The 17,124-nt window shown below is 29.7% G+C and overlaps 1 protein-coding gene across 1 annotated transcript; it reads left to right on the forward strand.

Moving 5' to 3' along the window:
• Window positions 1-357: 357 nt before the first annotated feature.
• On the forward strand, window positions 358-13,427 carry TRIADDRAFT_24489 (uncharacterized protein; the record flags this gene model as incomplete). Its single annotated transcript, XM_002111534.1, has 8 exons — window positions 358-475; window positions 9,410-9,452; window positions 10,666-10,807; window positions 11,151-11,311; window positions 11,672-11,800; window positions 12,666-12,795; window positions 13,012-13,165; window positions 13,240-13,427. 8 exons carry the CDS (start codon window positions 358-360, stop codon window positions 13,425-13,427), a joined length of 1,065 nt encoding a protein of 354 aa, XP_002111570.1.
• Window positions 13,428-17,124: the final 3,697 nt, after the last annotated feature.

The following is a 17,124-nucleotide window of genomic DNA, read 5'->3' on the forward strand; positions in this document are numbered from 1 at the left end:
GAGAGAAAAAATTTATTTAATCGTTTATCCCGTGTTTTCTTACTAACTTATTCTACCATATTATTTTCATCACTCTATCTAATAAACTCATCGAGCGCATTAGTAAGACATTTTTGTTCATTCCAAGTTAGATTCAGTTATTGCTACGGTAATTTTAGGTAATCACGATACTATAGTCTAATCGAAACCCTTGCTGTTAAGAAGAAGGGAAAAATATTGGAATCGATCAATTCTTTCTTCTCTGCTTATCTAATCGTTTTCTCGAACTTCGACCAATTTTGGCATTTTCGTTGCTCTTGAATATTTCTCCTTTTCCTTTATTTCATTGGATTCCTTTTTGGCCTAAAGAATTTCAATATGGGTTGTGGCAGCAGCACTGTCGATCAGAAAGCTGTGATAGCAAATAATCAAATTGAAAAAGATATTCGTGAACAAGAATTACAAGCCAAAAAGATCATCAAGTTATTATTACTAGGTTAGTCATACCATTTTCACTCTATTTTAATAATATTGAATAAATAAAGAAGTTTATTAATTCGCTAATGGTGACAAGAATATCATGAATTACAAATTTCATTTCGCCATCTTTAATTACACCTTGATTGTACGAATAGAATACTAGTAGAGGCAACAAAGACATGTTACACAATTGTCGAACTAATATGTATTAATCATTGAAAGTTGACGACTATTTTCTATTCCGTCTATATTTTAAAATAAATTTGCTGTCTAAGGATTACGTTAAGTATCACTTTAGGCAAGTCTGAAGTCTGCTTAATGATTTTGCAATCCTTAAAATAGTTGAAATACCAATCAAAAATGATCACATAACAAGCAGATTGGTTCTGATAGTATAGTATAGCGTTACAACTGATCGTCTAACCATGACATATGAATTTTTTTAATTTTACGTGGCTTTACGATTTTGTAATATTTTTACACCTTTTCTCCTTGAAATGATGTATTCAGAATGAAAATATATTGATAATAGCATCCGAATCATTGTATTTGCCATAGTTTCTAAATTTATTCTTATCAAGGCAGGGGAAGCTCAGTATTTCAATCTTATAGCCAAAATTGTTTTTCGTAACAAAATATACATAACCATCTTACATTGACGCTATTGTACTGGAAACTAGGTAGAAAGGGGCAGAATATCGGCAGGCTTATAAGTTTGACTTTATTACGAACACATTGCAAAAAATAAAATTTGCTTTAAATGAGATTTTTTCTCATCTTATTTTAATAGCTATCATCCGTTTCGTTAATCTTGTTTTTTCTTCGACTATACAATGATACAAACAAGAAACGAATTTGAATAAAATTGATGCAAGTATCAAGAGTTATTATGATCTAAACTAGTTGATAGAACACAAATCATCTGATAATTCTAATAGATTGATCAGGATAAAAGAGAGAAAAAATGGTATTAATACACTACCTTGTATTACCTACCTCCTAATTACTATTACTCCAATTCATTAGTCTTATTTTTTCTTCATCTATTCAACCTTGCTAAACAAGAAGTAGATTTGATTAAAAGAGGTATAAGAATCAAAATTTATAATGAACAAACTGCCTGATAGAACTTTGATACATATGTGTGGCTTAAAACGAGTTCAAAACAACATAAAATCATGATATTCTTAAACCATCTAGCACCCATAAGAATATGAATTTTGATTTTCCTACTGTCTAGGATATAAATTGATCGATATATTTAATTAAAATACCATATTGATTTTTATGGTCAATTTTAGAATTCTAGATGGAATATGTTAGCATGTTACACTAATTGTCGTCAAGGGAAAATATCACATAAAGCTCCAGCAGTGAAATATATCTTTTATCAAATCCGACATGTTTTCATGGAATTCATAAGCTTTCCTTGCTACTTCTGTGGCTTACGTTGGAGTCAAATGAGTTAATGCTATTCCAGGGTAACATCTAATATTAATTCTAACACTGTATTAGGATCGCTGTGATCGCAGCATTAATGTAGTTGATCAGCTTGACTAGCATAATTAGTGAAAAGGTATACAATAGACCGAAATGAAATGAGAGATAGGATTTTTAAGTAGGAATTTTAATTCCCGCTCTTTTATCCCATAAAATTAATCCTATCATTTTTCCTATTATCACAGTAGACTAGCTTTGAGCCAGCTAAATGAGAAATAGGAATAGAGGATGGCTTACGATTGTTAATATAGAACTAATTATGGGAAATTGACTAAGGTCTACCAAACCATCACCCTGACTTACTGTTTTAGCCTTAATACTGCCTCCAGGACAATCTAACAAACTGTATTTAACCTAATAGGCTAACTGGATATTTCTTTTTCTAATGTTGATTCAATTGCAATTATTAATGAGAGAAGAGAAAGATTGCTAGAAGTTATTTGCTTTTACAGTAATTTTCTTTATACCCTGATTCTATTTATCTAACGAACTTATTCTAAATGATTAGAGCTATGGCTCAAGAAAAATTTATATTTATTAGATTAGCACTTTAGCCCCTACTTAATATTGTCATCATCTGCACTTCTGTTCTCAATATACATGCTATTGATATTCGATATGTTGGATATAAGTTATAATGCTATCCATCTCATTAACTATCGTTACAATTGAACATGAAGACCAAAAAGTGTCGTGGCGGATGTTATGGCGAGTTATTACCTTTAAAAATCACTTACTCATCATCTTTAGTTCTATTCAAAAGTTCTGCTATTTATAATAAATACATCAGGTACGGGCAATGCTAATTAGTTTTTTTATTATTCAATTTGCTATCCTCTTCGTTATAATATATCGGATGGCGATTATTTATTTTAATGCTTGATATTTAAGCAGTGTATTTATTGGAAAACATCAACAATTTAGATAAGTAATATTTAGAGCAGTTAGGTAAAAGTTGGGAAAAATTAGTGTGCATTGGGCGACGATTACTTAATCACGGAATGCTTCCAATCATTATGCTCTTAATTTAACAATTCAGTCTTTTTTAATCGCTAAGGTCAAGGTAATAACCGTTTATTAATTAATATAGCTATCAGTAGAAGATTTCACAATGAACCTCAGTGGTAGACGAAATATAAATAATTACAGAAAATGAACATGTCATAGCTATAGTTATATAACTATATTCGCAAAGGTCAACTATTCGGTGGCTATTGTTTTCTGTATCAGTTTGAAGTCAAAATAGTAAAAAAACGGTAGAATAATAACTTCAAATATAGAAATCGAAAATACTTATTTGAATCTAGCTAAGCTCTTATGACTTTATTCGAGATATTATCCTCCTTTCCAATTAAAAGAGCCGTACCCAATGCTCGTACAATCGATCATGGTATTATGATGCTTATTCTAGATGGTCATATGATATTCAAATTTTTGCTATTAAGGCTTGAAATAGATAAAAAAAATTACCGGTATTAGCCATAATATAAATATAGAAGAGATGATAGCATTAGCAAACGTGCATGTTAATAGGTAAAAATAAATACAGATAGCATAATAGATGAATTGATTATTTAAGAATATAAATATATCATTTTATAAGGGATTATCTAGACTTTCTTGTCTATTAAATCATTTATTGGAATCTCACAATTTGGATGATAATTGGATAATGGCAAAATCGGCCAGAAATCTAACTTTTTAGTACAGTTTGAAATTCAAGTCGTACTTCAGAACCATAAATAATCATAATCTGCACTGTCTTAAAAGGAATCTGGATCCATCTTATCGTGTTTATTATTATAAAAATTCACATTGTTGTGATACAAATACCGTTACTAAATGGATCACATCGATAGTAGTAAGATTGGAGCTGCTTAGACGGAATTTATTCTGTTACCATCTTTAGTGCTCAAGAGGTAGTCCTGTGGTTCGTCATCGATTTAGCCTTCACAGAAATGATGTAGGTTAGATTGGCTTTCTTATGGAATAGCATAGACATGGCTGTCGAATAGGTTTATTCACGCCCTCTTATAGTAAATACATACTCTTGTAGCCAATAATCAATGTTTAACTGTATCATTAAATAGCATAAGATGACATCAGACATTGATTCTCTTTTTAGAAATATCTGATGCGTGAACATGCAATAATTTAATGACACACTGTATTAATCTATTATATCTAAAATATTGATCAATACAGACGCATCTTAAATACCAATTGTAAATAATTTAGCAGCGATTTTACTCATGTTCGTTAGCCTAGCTTTAAAGTGATGACTATTGCTATGATTGTATGTACTAGAAATGTAGACGATCATTTCGTGTAGAAAATACCTTAGACATTACATATTACGAGTACTTAGCCATTTTATAATATTATGGCTAGGGGAAGATACGCTATAAGTTTATTTCCATTCTCTATCACTTTATGCCAATCAAATTTAAGTTATAGTTTTTCTAGAGCAAATGTGAAATATCAATTTTTATAGAAACAGAAATAAAGAAGAAATGTCTATTCAAAATGATTTAGATTATTTTAACACAACTAACTATTACCTAGAAACATGGCGTAATTATCTATTATTTAATACAAAAATGTTCATAAGATAACAAATTTCAGAAATATCTTTCCGTTTTAGTATGAAATGTGATGAATTTACAATCAATAAATTTCAGCTTCATCGTTGTACAAAATATTTATCTATTTTACTAGATTGAAGTGGGATTAAGCCATAAGTAAAGCGAATAAATCTTTCAATTCGGTTTTGAAGAGAACAGACCTTTTGAGTTTGAAATGCTTATACATTAAAGAAATGAAGATAAAAGTAAAGAGTTTTAAGTAACATCCCAAACTTAAGTGCTTGGGTTGATGGTTAAGACCGCCATCACGGGAATATTTTACTTTTTCTCGATTTAGCTTAATGGGATAGAAATTAACTATTAAGAGAAATAAAGTGTACAAACTCCCTTTATATCATTAACCCATTACTGACTATCTAATCATCTACAGAAAACCGAAAATGGCTTAAAATGCATAGCTTATCTTGATAATATAAGCCTTATCTTTTAGTAAATACGTAGCAAGGCCCCACTTGATAATAAAATGTTACTTGAACTAAGCATATTGACTGGATTTATATCGTTGATATGACATGGAGAATATTACAGTAGTAGCATTTTCCTTGAATTTGAAATAAAATCATTTGTTTTATCCCTTCAGTAGCTTATTTTCATCTATTTAACTCGCATAAAACATGCGGCTGAAATGATAAGAAATTATGAAATAATGTTCCTATGCAATATGTGTCCACAAGCTATATAGTAAACGAAAATTTCTATCCGCAAGATATAGATATTTTTCTTAAAAGCTAGTAATTTTACACAATAAACCTTAAATACCTTATTTTAAAAGTGTTTTGCAGGTATTTTTATTCTAAATCTTTGTTGGCATATTATCGTAATTCCAGCCTATAGTTAGGTTTCTACTTCACTTTCTATAGTGAGTAACTATAATAACCCGATTTTCAATAAAAAAAATCGGAAGAAAGTGAAATTATTATATAATTAAGCTGTTATATTATTATGTAAGTAACAATTGACATATATAGGTGCCTTTATTGCTTCAATTTCATGCAAAACAACGTAAAAGGTCATTTGACTTTTATGATTGGCCAAATATCACAATAGAAATTACCGAATTTAAGATACTTTGAGATACTTTTGTGCATAAATGAAAAGTCATTCTATAACACAGATAAAATCGTAATACCTCTAATGTTTAGGAATAAATAGATATCAACTTTTATTAATCAAATCTTTATCAAATACAGCATATATTAGTAAATAAGTTTAATTAACATCGACACCAAATTTCAACTGAATTCATAAATCCATTAACTATCACGATTTATAGAAAATCTAATTCATGACCGGATTCTATGTATTGCTCATAGCATGTTACATGTAATATCAAATAGGATATAGTTAGAAGAGAATTATTAAAACGATGAAAATCGAAAAGTTGAATTAGTGCTAAGGTAAGCAAAGTGTAATCGATAAAAGTATCGAAGTAGCGTTAATTAATGAAAATTAGTTATTCGATTACCAACCGTTGTATTAGATTTGTAACGATAAAGTATATAAAGGATAATTTAATATTTTATTAATTAGCTAACATATCAGCTGAAGCTACTGAACATCCTTAGTGATCTTATCCACAACTAATAAAACTAAATGAAAGGGTCACAAAGTGAATGAATGTATGAAATGATTACTCTGGTAATATCTACAAAGTGAGGCAGATATTTTTGTCATTACTATTGGAACTACCGTAGAATGAGATCATTTAAAATTTACATCTAAGGGAAAGCCATTAATAATTTTATCTTGAGTGTAGAAATTGACTGCTAATAGCTCCATCTTGAGCAAAATAAACATGCTCATATGAATTTTTGCAGCTTCTTTTGCAATTAAAATCTATTCTATCTTAATTAAAGTACTTTAACTTTAAAATATTTTATTTATAGATTGATAGCGTCTAACAGAAGTATGTTACTTTCGAATAGTACTAAAGCTATTCTTGTAAGTTGAAAATGCAATCGGTAGTATAACATCGAATTTATCATCTATTATAACGTAATAGACGATTAATTTAAATGAAGTATTGATTATTTTCAAAATTGATCAGTATTGATGATCCCTACAGTTGCATTTATAAGTTATCTTTTTTTAATTTATTAATATGAAGAAATAAATTTTAGATGCCACTGAAAGATATAGATGAATTATATAATTATCTTTCAGCTTCCAAACTATCCTAAATTTACTATATATCCAACATTGACTGATTGCAATTTATAATTAATAAGTTGACCTATTAAGGAATAGTAGATAAAATAAAATACGTGCATATAAAAATGATTTAATCGCGGTTTAGGTTCTAAGGTTCTACATTCTGTAGTAGTATGATCTAATAGTTTAGGCCAATAGTCTAAAAGAAGGAAAATCGAAATCAATAATAATAGGGATAATAGTTGTAAGCTACTTGTCAGTATCTCCAGATACTGTAATTAGCTGAGCATTTCTCGCTAACTTAATCATTTCCAAAGTAGAAATCCTAAGATACAGATCACGTTGATATCAAAATTTCAAGTAGCAAATTCTTATGTTTAGTTTCTATTTATGATATCATTTTTCGTCAATTTAGTTAATTCTAAGTTAATGAGGAGGTGCTCGAATAAGCTTTATAGTGATCAAAACAACTTAACACTAGATCATAGCTTAAAATGCGGAAATGTTTAAAAAGTATTTTATCCTGGTTTAATAGATTATGTTATTGAATAGACGTGTATCCAGTAAGTTAATAGAACAATATTCTAAAGGAATTCGTCGAATAGAGACTCATTTTTATTAGTAGGTTTGCTATGCAAGGAAATAATATCAATGTCGCTCCTTATTGATAGCTTAAGGCAATAATTATAACTTTTTAAAATGTTTATTTGAATTTCTTGACAGCAGCATAGAAGAAAATTTAAATAAATAAATAGTAATAAAAAAATTGAGCAGTTATGTCTGATTATCATTTTCGCTAGCTATCTTCACTCTAATTCAGTAATCTACTTATAAATATAGTTTTAATAAGAGAGGCATTCATCCGGGTTTATGAGATGATTTATTGTAAGGCATTTTGGAGCTATTTTAATTTTTATCACGATCTTTATTTAAATCATGAATTAAATATACATTTGTGATATACAGTAAAGTAAAATGGGGAATGACCTCGTTAAAAATCATACAGTATAGCACAATATGCTATTGTATTGGATTTGCTAAAAAATAAATATTGATATATTTGGCGTTAGTACAGAAAAAATTGAGTGAAAATGTGTGAAAATTTGTCTTTTAATTAGCCTAGTTGTCAACTCGTTAACCTTATGAAAAGTATTGAAAAGTAACCAAACTTTCGACTCGAACATCATACTTTTCATAGCAGTGCTACAAAGAAAATGAAGGTTATACCATAAGAATACAACAAAGTTTGAAATTGAGATCTCAAGTATAGGTGCTGTACCGGTAAAAATAAAGTAGAGAACAATATAGTGGAACTTGATACATGATATGACTAAACCTGAGTCCTTGGAGACATCGAGAATTAATCGTGCATTAGATGTATTGAATTATCAACTTAGACTAAATGCAGAATTGATACTTTGCTATCCAGCCCTAACCATTATTGGTCACATTATATGATGTTCTAGGTTCCTTAATATGCCTGTCCTCCATACGAGATTATATGCCTATGTCGTAACTGATCTATTACCACAGCGACTATTTTTTCAAGTCTGAGACGATTATGCCTGTAGCCACAGATTATCAGCGATCTATGAATTATTTTTTTTTAAGTTAATTTAATTCTTATCTGTTAGTTAAAGCTTAACAGATTGTTGCCAGTAGCCTTATAGTAGATTGATTTTTTTTCAGTGTGTCTATGAAATAATATGCTAATTCTGGTGCGGTATATTTTTATCCGAAGGCATATTTTATATTGAGATAGATATTATTGACGCTATTCAATGTTTTAAGAGTAAATCTATCCTAAATTGATAATGGCAGCCTAAAAGTTTTTATCCAAGTCTTAATATGGTTCCATAACAGGAATTATTTAAGAAAGAATTACTTGAGGATCCTAGAGCTAATTATTGTAACAAGTGTGTCATAATATTTTATATTGATACATGATAATCTATCCAAGAATAGAGTGCATTACTATAAAAGGAATAAAAAATAGCATGAATTAGCTTGAATGGAGCATACCTAGCCGATGAAATGCGTTTTTCAAATTTAAAACAAAATAAATCAACTACTATGAAATAGTAGCATACAATTATGATTCGAATTGATAACTAAGGAGAGTAAAGTTGATAGAATATATTACTTCTTGATTTGGATTAGCTCGTTTAGATAATTTCAGTAGAAAAAGTCAATAAAGAGCTTATATTTGGATTAAATAATAGGACAAGATCCAGTAAAACAAAGCATGGTCGGTTTCTGGTGTCCACAGCTTACTTTACCAAATCATTTTTACTAACTTAAATTCGTCAAGGTTGAGCACATCAAAATTTAAAGACATCAATTATATAATTATCGTTTAATCTGGTAGAGTTTACTTTCTACCGTACTCTTTAAATTCGATGAATTTCGTTAATTTATCCGTACAACTTCACATATTTTTATTTATTTATCCAGTGTTCAATTACATTGATTCTGAGTTTATGATCGGGTAAATATTCATATTCACACTGTTCTAATTCAATAGATGATACTGTAATATCTATTCAATATAATACCGTTACGTAAAAGCAGGATTACCTATATTAATTTATTTTATCATCAAATGAAGATTAATCTTTCTATGTATTAAAATTATTTGTTATAATCAATAACAGGTGCTGCAGAATCGGGCAAAAGTACTATCGCTAAACAATTGAAGTAAGTATTGTCCGAGATCATTGTACGTAGATAATCGAATAGAAAGAAAAATATCTTAATCGATGATTGATTTATTGCTATATTTAATATTACCGACATCTTTAAACAATGATTTATGATGACGTAGATGTTGAATAAATTTTAATATTCGTATTAAGGAAAGTCAATAACATCCGGCAGATTAGATAAATTTAAAATTTGTCTTAAATTCCCTAAAGGAGCTAAGAAATAAATTTTATAGTTTTCTAAATAAAATCATATAAGAAGCGATGTAATTTTGATCTCTAAAAATATTTATGTCATTCCTCTTACTAATATCCTATCTAGTTAGATAGATAGAAAATAAGTTTAGATATCGTATAATATGTACTTAAGCCTGCTCTTTCAATTCTTAATTCACAAGTCATCAACCTGATCAACTATAATAATAGTCATTTTGTCATCTTTATTGATATCCAATACGTTTAATAATAGAGCATTCATAGCTACCACACTTAATTTAACTTACGGCCCTTATATGAGAGTATATTTTCGTTACTTGAATAACGATTTTGATATAATTGCTTTCTTTCTATAGTGAAGATCTTGTGTCATTAAATTATTAGAACAACGCAATTGAGATTAGCTGTCGTAATTTTGAAATCTTAAAATGAAGAGTTTTTTTGTTCATAATTTAAAAGTAGCTAAAATTATGGAACCTTGCATTTTGGTTAACAATCTTGATTGATTCCTATACCATCTCGACAAATTTGGAACCATAACAGTTTCAGCTGAACTCATCGTTTCAATTATTCTTTAAGTTGAATAATTTAAAAATTTTCCCTTCTATTTTAGAACGCGATAGTGTTCAAGTAAAACTTAATCTGATGTGTATAAAATTATCAATATCTATTCAAGATTTAATCTTCTGTTATGCTAGAGACATTCTAGTATCGATAAAATTTTTTTTAATTTAACCCTAAGGCATTTACGTATAAGCTTTTCTAGCACTTTTAAAATTATATATATGTATACAGAAATTAATAGCATGTCAAGTGTCCGTGATATCTTGAATCCTAACTGAATTCATATTTAAAGATATTCCTCATCAAATATCTTCTATGCTAAAATTTAGTACATGAATTATACTCTTAATATAATCATACTATTTAAAGACTGAAATAATTTTAACTATATTTTTATGTCTAATTTATATCTTGAATCAATTTCTTAGAATTATTCATATGGAAGGTTTTACTAAGAATGATATCGAGAAAGCCAAACCTATTATTTACAGTAACATTGTTCACACATTTATACAAATTCTGCAAAATATGAGACCGTTGAAACTTGAATTTAATAGTGAACAACGGCAGGTAAATTATAGGCATAATTAGTTTCTATTTATGAAGAATAACTGTGTTTCCAGATGATGATGGCGATATAAGTTACTATAATGTAACTATTTAATACATCTGCTAGAGACTATATGAGCTATCATAATACTAAATAAAATTTACGATGTGATGTACCTAGTACGATTTGATTCAGTTTAAAGGCAGAGACACTGTTTTACCGCGTTTACTATCTCAGTAATATAGTCAATTGCTGTAGATACTAGATAAAAATTTCAAAACGCCACATTACCATAGTAAAATTTTTAAACAGTCCTTTGCATTAAATGCATTCTTACTATCATTTTAAAATTCTATTATACAGGCTGATGCCAATCAACTATTTGACATTATTGGCAAAATGAAAGACACTGATCCCTATCCACCTAGCGTTTTGAAATCTATGAATGCTTTATTAGCAGATGGTGGATTTCAAACTACAATAAAACGTGGACATGAATATCATCTTCATGATTCCGCTGAATAGTAAGTCTATATTTTAACTGACTCTTAGACCTCGCTATCATTTCCATAGAGGCACGAATTGAAGTATTCGTATAGATTTGCTGAGAGTACTGCGCTAGCTGATTTAATGCTACTATTCTGTCTTTATTTCATTCATATAAATGTAGCTTAAAGTTTCTCGCATGTGTAAAAGTATTCAAATATTCATATGGCTTTAACTTGTGTTAATAAATTTAGTAAAGACTGGTTACTGGAAATGTAATTGAAATTATTCCTGGTGTCGATATCAATTTTTTTAGAATGATAGATCATCTAAACTATTGAATTTCTGGCTATAATGAATATATTTAATTTTTTAACCTGAGATTTATCTAAATTTAGCTTCCTAAAGTCTCTTGATCGTATCGGAAATGACAATTATGAGCCTACTGAACAAGATATTCTGCGGTCAAGACTTCGCACAACGGGTGTAAATCAGATTGAGTTCGAGTTTAAGATGCTTAATTTCCAGTAAGTTCAATCTTTCTTGGCGATATTTTACTCAGTACCCATATTTCGTAAATAAAATGAATTCATAGGCCAGTATCGGGACAAAGAGAAACTATTCGTGAGGCTAGATGTAGTTTACTGTCAGCTAAAAAAAATTTCAATTTATGTGGCCTTGTTTTATGTCTATTTCGATTGAAGAAAATATGTTGCATACAGTATATAACTTTAACGAGTAGAAGTTCTCTATTTCTATAAATATCTCACGGAAGATGAAATCCTGTCAGTATACTCATAATATTGTAAAAGTACGAACAATAGCTGCGGTACTATCTGTTCAATATTTGAGTCGGGCATACTTGCATGATTACTTTTAATTTTGAATATTTATTCATGATAACTTTGCTACCTGGTGGGGTAATAAATAGATATAGATGTCGTCATGATAGTACTGCTAATGCCTATGATACAACTCTGAATTAGTTGACTATTTTTGCTCCCAGTCCTAAGAAGCTTTGGTATTTCTTTCAAAATTTATATGCCAAATTAATAGAAGACAGAAAAGTGATTACTACCATTAAAATATTGAATTATGTACCCTTATTTAATGTAACCATCGTATTTCTATTGTCTCCATAAATACTTGTACAACGATGTTGAAGAAATCTAGAATCATACCCAATAATTTATTTACTATTCATACACCAAAAATATATATTTATAATGGGGTTATATTTTCGACTGTATTACAGAGAATAAGTAGCGAAATAGGCACTTTAATATTTTATCCTTAATGCTGAACGATCATAATTTATGGGTATATGAGTGTAGTATATAGTTTTACTGATTCACAATTAAGCTGATTCTTTAACCATTTTCTTGGATACAGAGTGATCGATGTTGGTGGGCAAAGGTCAGAAAGAAGGAAATGGATTCATGTCTTTGATAGCGTAACTGCTATTATATTTTGTGTCTCGTTAAGCTGTTATGATATGACAGTTTATGAAGATGGAAACACGGTAATTTCGGATACCGCTGTTAAATTTTTATATTTTATCGCCTTGATAATTAGTTTTCAATTTTTATTATAGTTCCAACAGTTCAGAATTGATTACGCTATATTATCAGTTTATTGTGCTGAATTTGCATATAGCCTATATTCGGATCAAGATTTAATATGATCCTAGATTGGCTCATTCTAGCTAACTAATGATATTTTTTCCTCGATACTACAGAATAGCATGCATGAAAGTCTTAAATTGTTCGATTGGATCGTTAACAACGAGTTCTTTAAAGAAACATCCATCATTCTATTCTTGAATAAGAAGGACTTATTCGAAGAAAAAATTAAATCTGTTTCACTAACAGTATGTTTTCCGGAATATGACGGTAAGAATATATCTTGCTTATACTTTTACTGCAATATGAATCTGTTTAACATCCCTTATTTTTTATGCTGTTAGGGACTAAATCGTATGAAGATACAAGTCTATTCATTCAAAAACAATTTATTGACAGAAAACAAAGCAGCCAAAAAGAAATTTATTGTCATTTAACTTGTGCTACAGATACCCAAAATATATCTGTCGTATTTGACGCTGTGACGGATATTGTCATTTCGAATAATTTAAGAAATTGTGGATTACTGTGATGAGAATAAGATGTTATTTATGTTGAAATTTCATGAATGCTACATTAGCCTTATGTCTAATGATAGAAATCAGGCAACGAAAGATAGCATGATATTCTTTGATGACGTGGAATGCAAGTTGTTAATTGCTTCTTTTGCTAGCGTAATACATGATCCAATTTTTACCTTCCACGTTGATTAGTAAACGAGAGTGAATGTTTTACACTTGAATTGTATTCAGATTAGTAGGGTCGTAGTTAAAGAAAGAAAACACTATCCTAGCATATAGTGCAGAAAACATTTATTTTTTCTCACTATCAAAATACAAAGGCAATCTAATTTTAAAAACTAGCAATAACGAAATATGATTTAATCATGATCATCATGGCTTTTATGTCTTTAACCCAACAACAGTGAAATATCGTTTGATAGATGAATTTTCCTTTGATATTCAACTTCTACGATTTAATAATTTGGTCATGTCAAAAATGACTTGGTAGCTTATTGATCTATCTGACATAACTCTAACAGTGATTTTCATTTATAATTTTATTATCTTGACAAACTTAATTGTATTAGTATTTATAATCCAGGCTAACTATTTAATTTATAATTATTATCATTACTATTAGTTTCGTCTGGATTGAATCATTGTTGTCTAAAATATTTATCATATGGTAGAAAAGTGTTAAATCTGGCCTAATTAAGAATTAGCTTTATTTAATATTAAAAAAAAACAAAAGTAACTTTTACCGGCTAGGGTGAAAATATATTTATCCATGTTAATTAATTAATTCATTCTATAATACCATCTTTTAAGTTATCTACATCGATTATATACCCAAATATCTAACCTAGTCATGATTTGCAACTTTAACGAAATAACGACACTCATATGGTATAAAAATTTTTTACTTCATCATTACATTTTTGGACTCCATAATAAAACTACCAACTTATATTTAATTACCGATTTCTTGGCTTTAATAATCTATATATAACATATACATATATCAATCAATTTCATGTATCAGCTGTACTTTAATAGACGATTGAAAAAAAATGCTACTAAAGGTAATCATGTTTTACCCTACAATATATTGGATATAGTATACGAGTATATAGACGATATCTCTTACGCAACACTATCCAGATGAATACTATTTACAAGATGTATCTAGAAGATCATGATCGAGACGGCATTTCCTAGTAAGTCCATCTATCCTATTCCATTATTACCGTAACTCTTTTTCAGGAATATAGCAAACTAGTGAAATACGACACACATTGATGATACTAAAATTACGTATGCATAAGTTTCAATACAATCACAAAAAGGAAATAAATCCGCGTGATTAAAACTATAAAATTACTGGCCTAATTCCACTTTGGGTAAAAATACTACTTCGTTAGCTAGATATAATTCTTAAACCCTACTAGATACCTATACTATCATAATAGAATGGACGGATATTGCAGTGTATCTGCTACATCGCAAATTTCACTCTACTAAATTATATTATAAAACTTTCTAGATCTCAGGTAGATTGTTTATTGGAAAACTTATTCGATTAGCAACAGAAGCATGAACATCTTATTACTGACACAGTATGACTAGTAGAATTACGGTAAAGATTTCTTGAGCTGCCTGATAATATAATTCTTAAAGGAATGGAGTTGGAAAGTTACTGCAATTTTTAGAAATAACTTAATTCACTGTAGTAATGCATTTAAAATGTTGATTTAAACGCCGAAAGTACGAACCTATGGCAGGAATACTTACTGAAATAGGTCTACGAGCAATTTATCTACCGATGACTAATGCTGGCTAATTACATCGTGGATTACTTATTATAGCAATAGTAGTAATGGTCGTAAAGGTATAGCTCTACTAATTAAGATTTACTATATGAGCTGATTGACTCATTTGGTAGAAGAAAACGATCTCTGGCGAGAATACTTGGCACAACCGTTAAAGAGCGATACAGCAATAAGTTCGTTTCGAACAACGACTGTAATTGCAGATCTTAATAAAATGATTTTCTCGATTGATTACCATTTTCCTTTCTTAAGTAGACAGTGTTGTTTGTCACTCGAATTTTATTTTCTAGTAGATTTCGATCCATTGGGCTAGATAACAACACTATTTTTACTAGTAATTCTTTAGTCTTCTAATTGTATTATAGAACAAACAGTATACAATACGCAAGGAATTTTAGCATTTATTTAAGGGATTCTAGAGGTTATCCATAGACAACATTTCCATTGGGATATTAGCATACAAGTGGTCACAATTCTAATGTTCTATTCGCGGAATAGACTTAATAATAATGTAAGTAATGAATATAAGGCTGGCATATACTCTATTCTATGGATACCATCAAATATTTTCTCATCGACTTGTTATTGTCACTAAAATGTATATTCTCCGATGAATTGGATAATTGCAGTCAGATAGAGTGATTAGCTAATGAATAACCGACTTTCCGTTATTACTAGAAGAAGAAGAATAGAACCAGTTCCTATTCCCAAAGGGGTAACGAACTATCATTTTAATTTGACTAATGAGGCACTTTTTTAACGTAACTTAGTAACAGCGGTTGCTGTTGTCGTATATCTTGTCAAAGGTAGGAGACTATAAATGCATAAAGCTTAGGTAAGGTCAGTATTTGGATCAGATCGCAAATTTGCCTCGAAGAAATAGTCCTTACTGAGAGGTAAGCCTGAAAACAATTTTACTATAATTAATGTTCAATCTTTTCGTTCATATTTCACTTTCTGTAAATCGTTTTATGGCACAATCTTTCTCTGGTAATAGCGGTGACAAATATTAGCAATTACAATAACATTGTGATCTATTAGTAATCGCTGAAAAATCTTTATCTGATTTATTAGTATTTGTCGTTGACTGAATATGCTATGTCATGGATGCTAAAAGTCTAAATTAATCTCAATTCTCGATAGACAAAATGAATATGAAATTGGCTCTACTTGCATCATGTGTCTTCTTGCTTGTCTGTGCTTCAGACGAGTTGCAAGGGTATCCGCATGAAATTCAAGAAGACGATTTCGATCTTAAAGAACTAATTGAAGATAGATGGGAAGACCGGCTTAAAGAACGCCACCGATATCAAACTAAGGCGGATCAAGAAACTAAAAGAAATGATCAAACGAAAGCTGATCCTCTATCTCGAGCAAATTACGAAACGAAGGATAACTATCAAACCAAAGCGGAGCCAGAAACCAAAGGAAATTACCAAACTAAAGGTAATTATCAAACTAAAGCGGACCAAGAAACCAAAGGAAGTTACCAAACTAAGGGAAACTATCAAACTAAAGCGGATCAAGAAACCAAAGGAAATTACCAAACGAAAGGTAATTACGAAACTAAGGGAAACTATCAAACTAAAGCGGACCAAGAAACCAAAGGAAATTTCCAAACTAAGGGAAACTATCAAACTAAAGCGGATCAAGAAACGAAAGGTAATTACGAAACTAAGGGAAACTATCAAACTAAAGCGGACCAAGAAACCAAAGGAAATTACCAAACTAAAGCGGACCAAGAAACCAAAGGAAATTTCCAAACTAAGGGAAACTATCAAACTAAAGCGGATCAAGAAACCAAAGGAAATTACCAAACGAAAGGTAATTACGAAACTAATGGAAACTATCAAACTAAAGCGGATCAAGAAACGAAAGGTAATTACGAAACTAAGGG

Source organism: Trichoplax adhaerens, genomic scaffold (genome assembly GCF_000150275.1).
Source record: "Trichoplax adhaerens TRIADscaffold_4 genomic scaffold, whole genome shotgun sequence".
NCBI classification, from domain to species: Eukaryota; Metazoa; Placozoa; class Uniplacotomia; order Trichoplacea; family Trichoplacidae; genus Trichoplax; species Trichoplax adhaerens.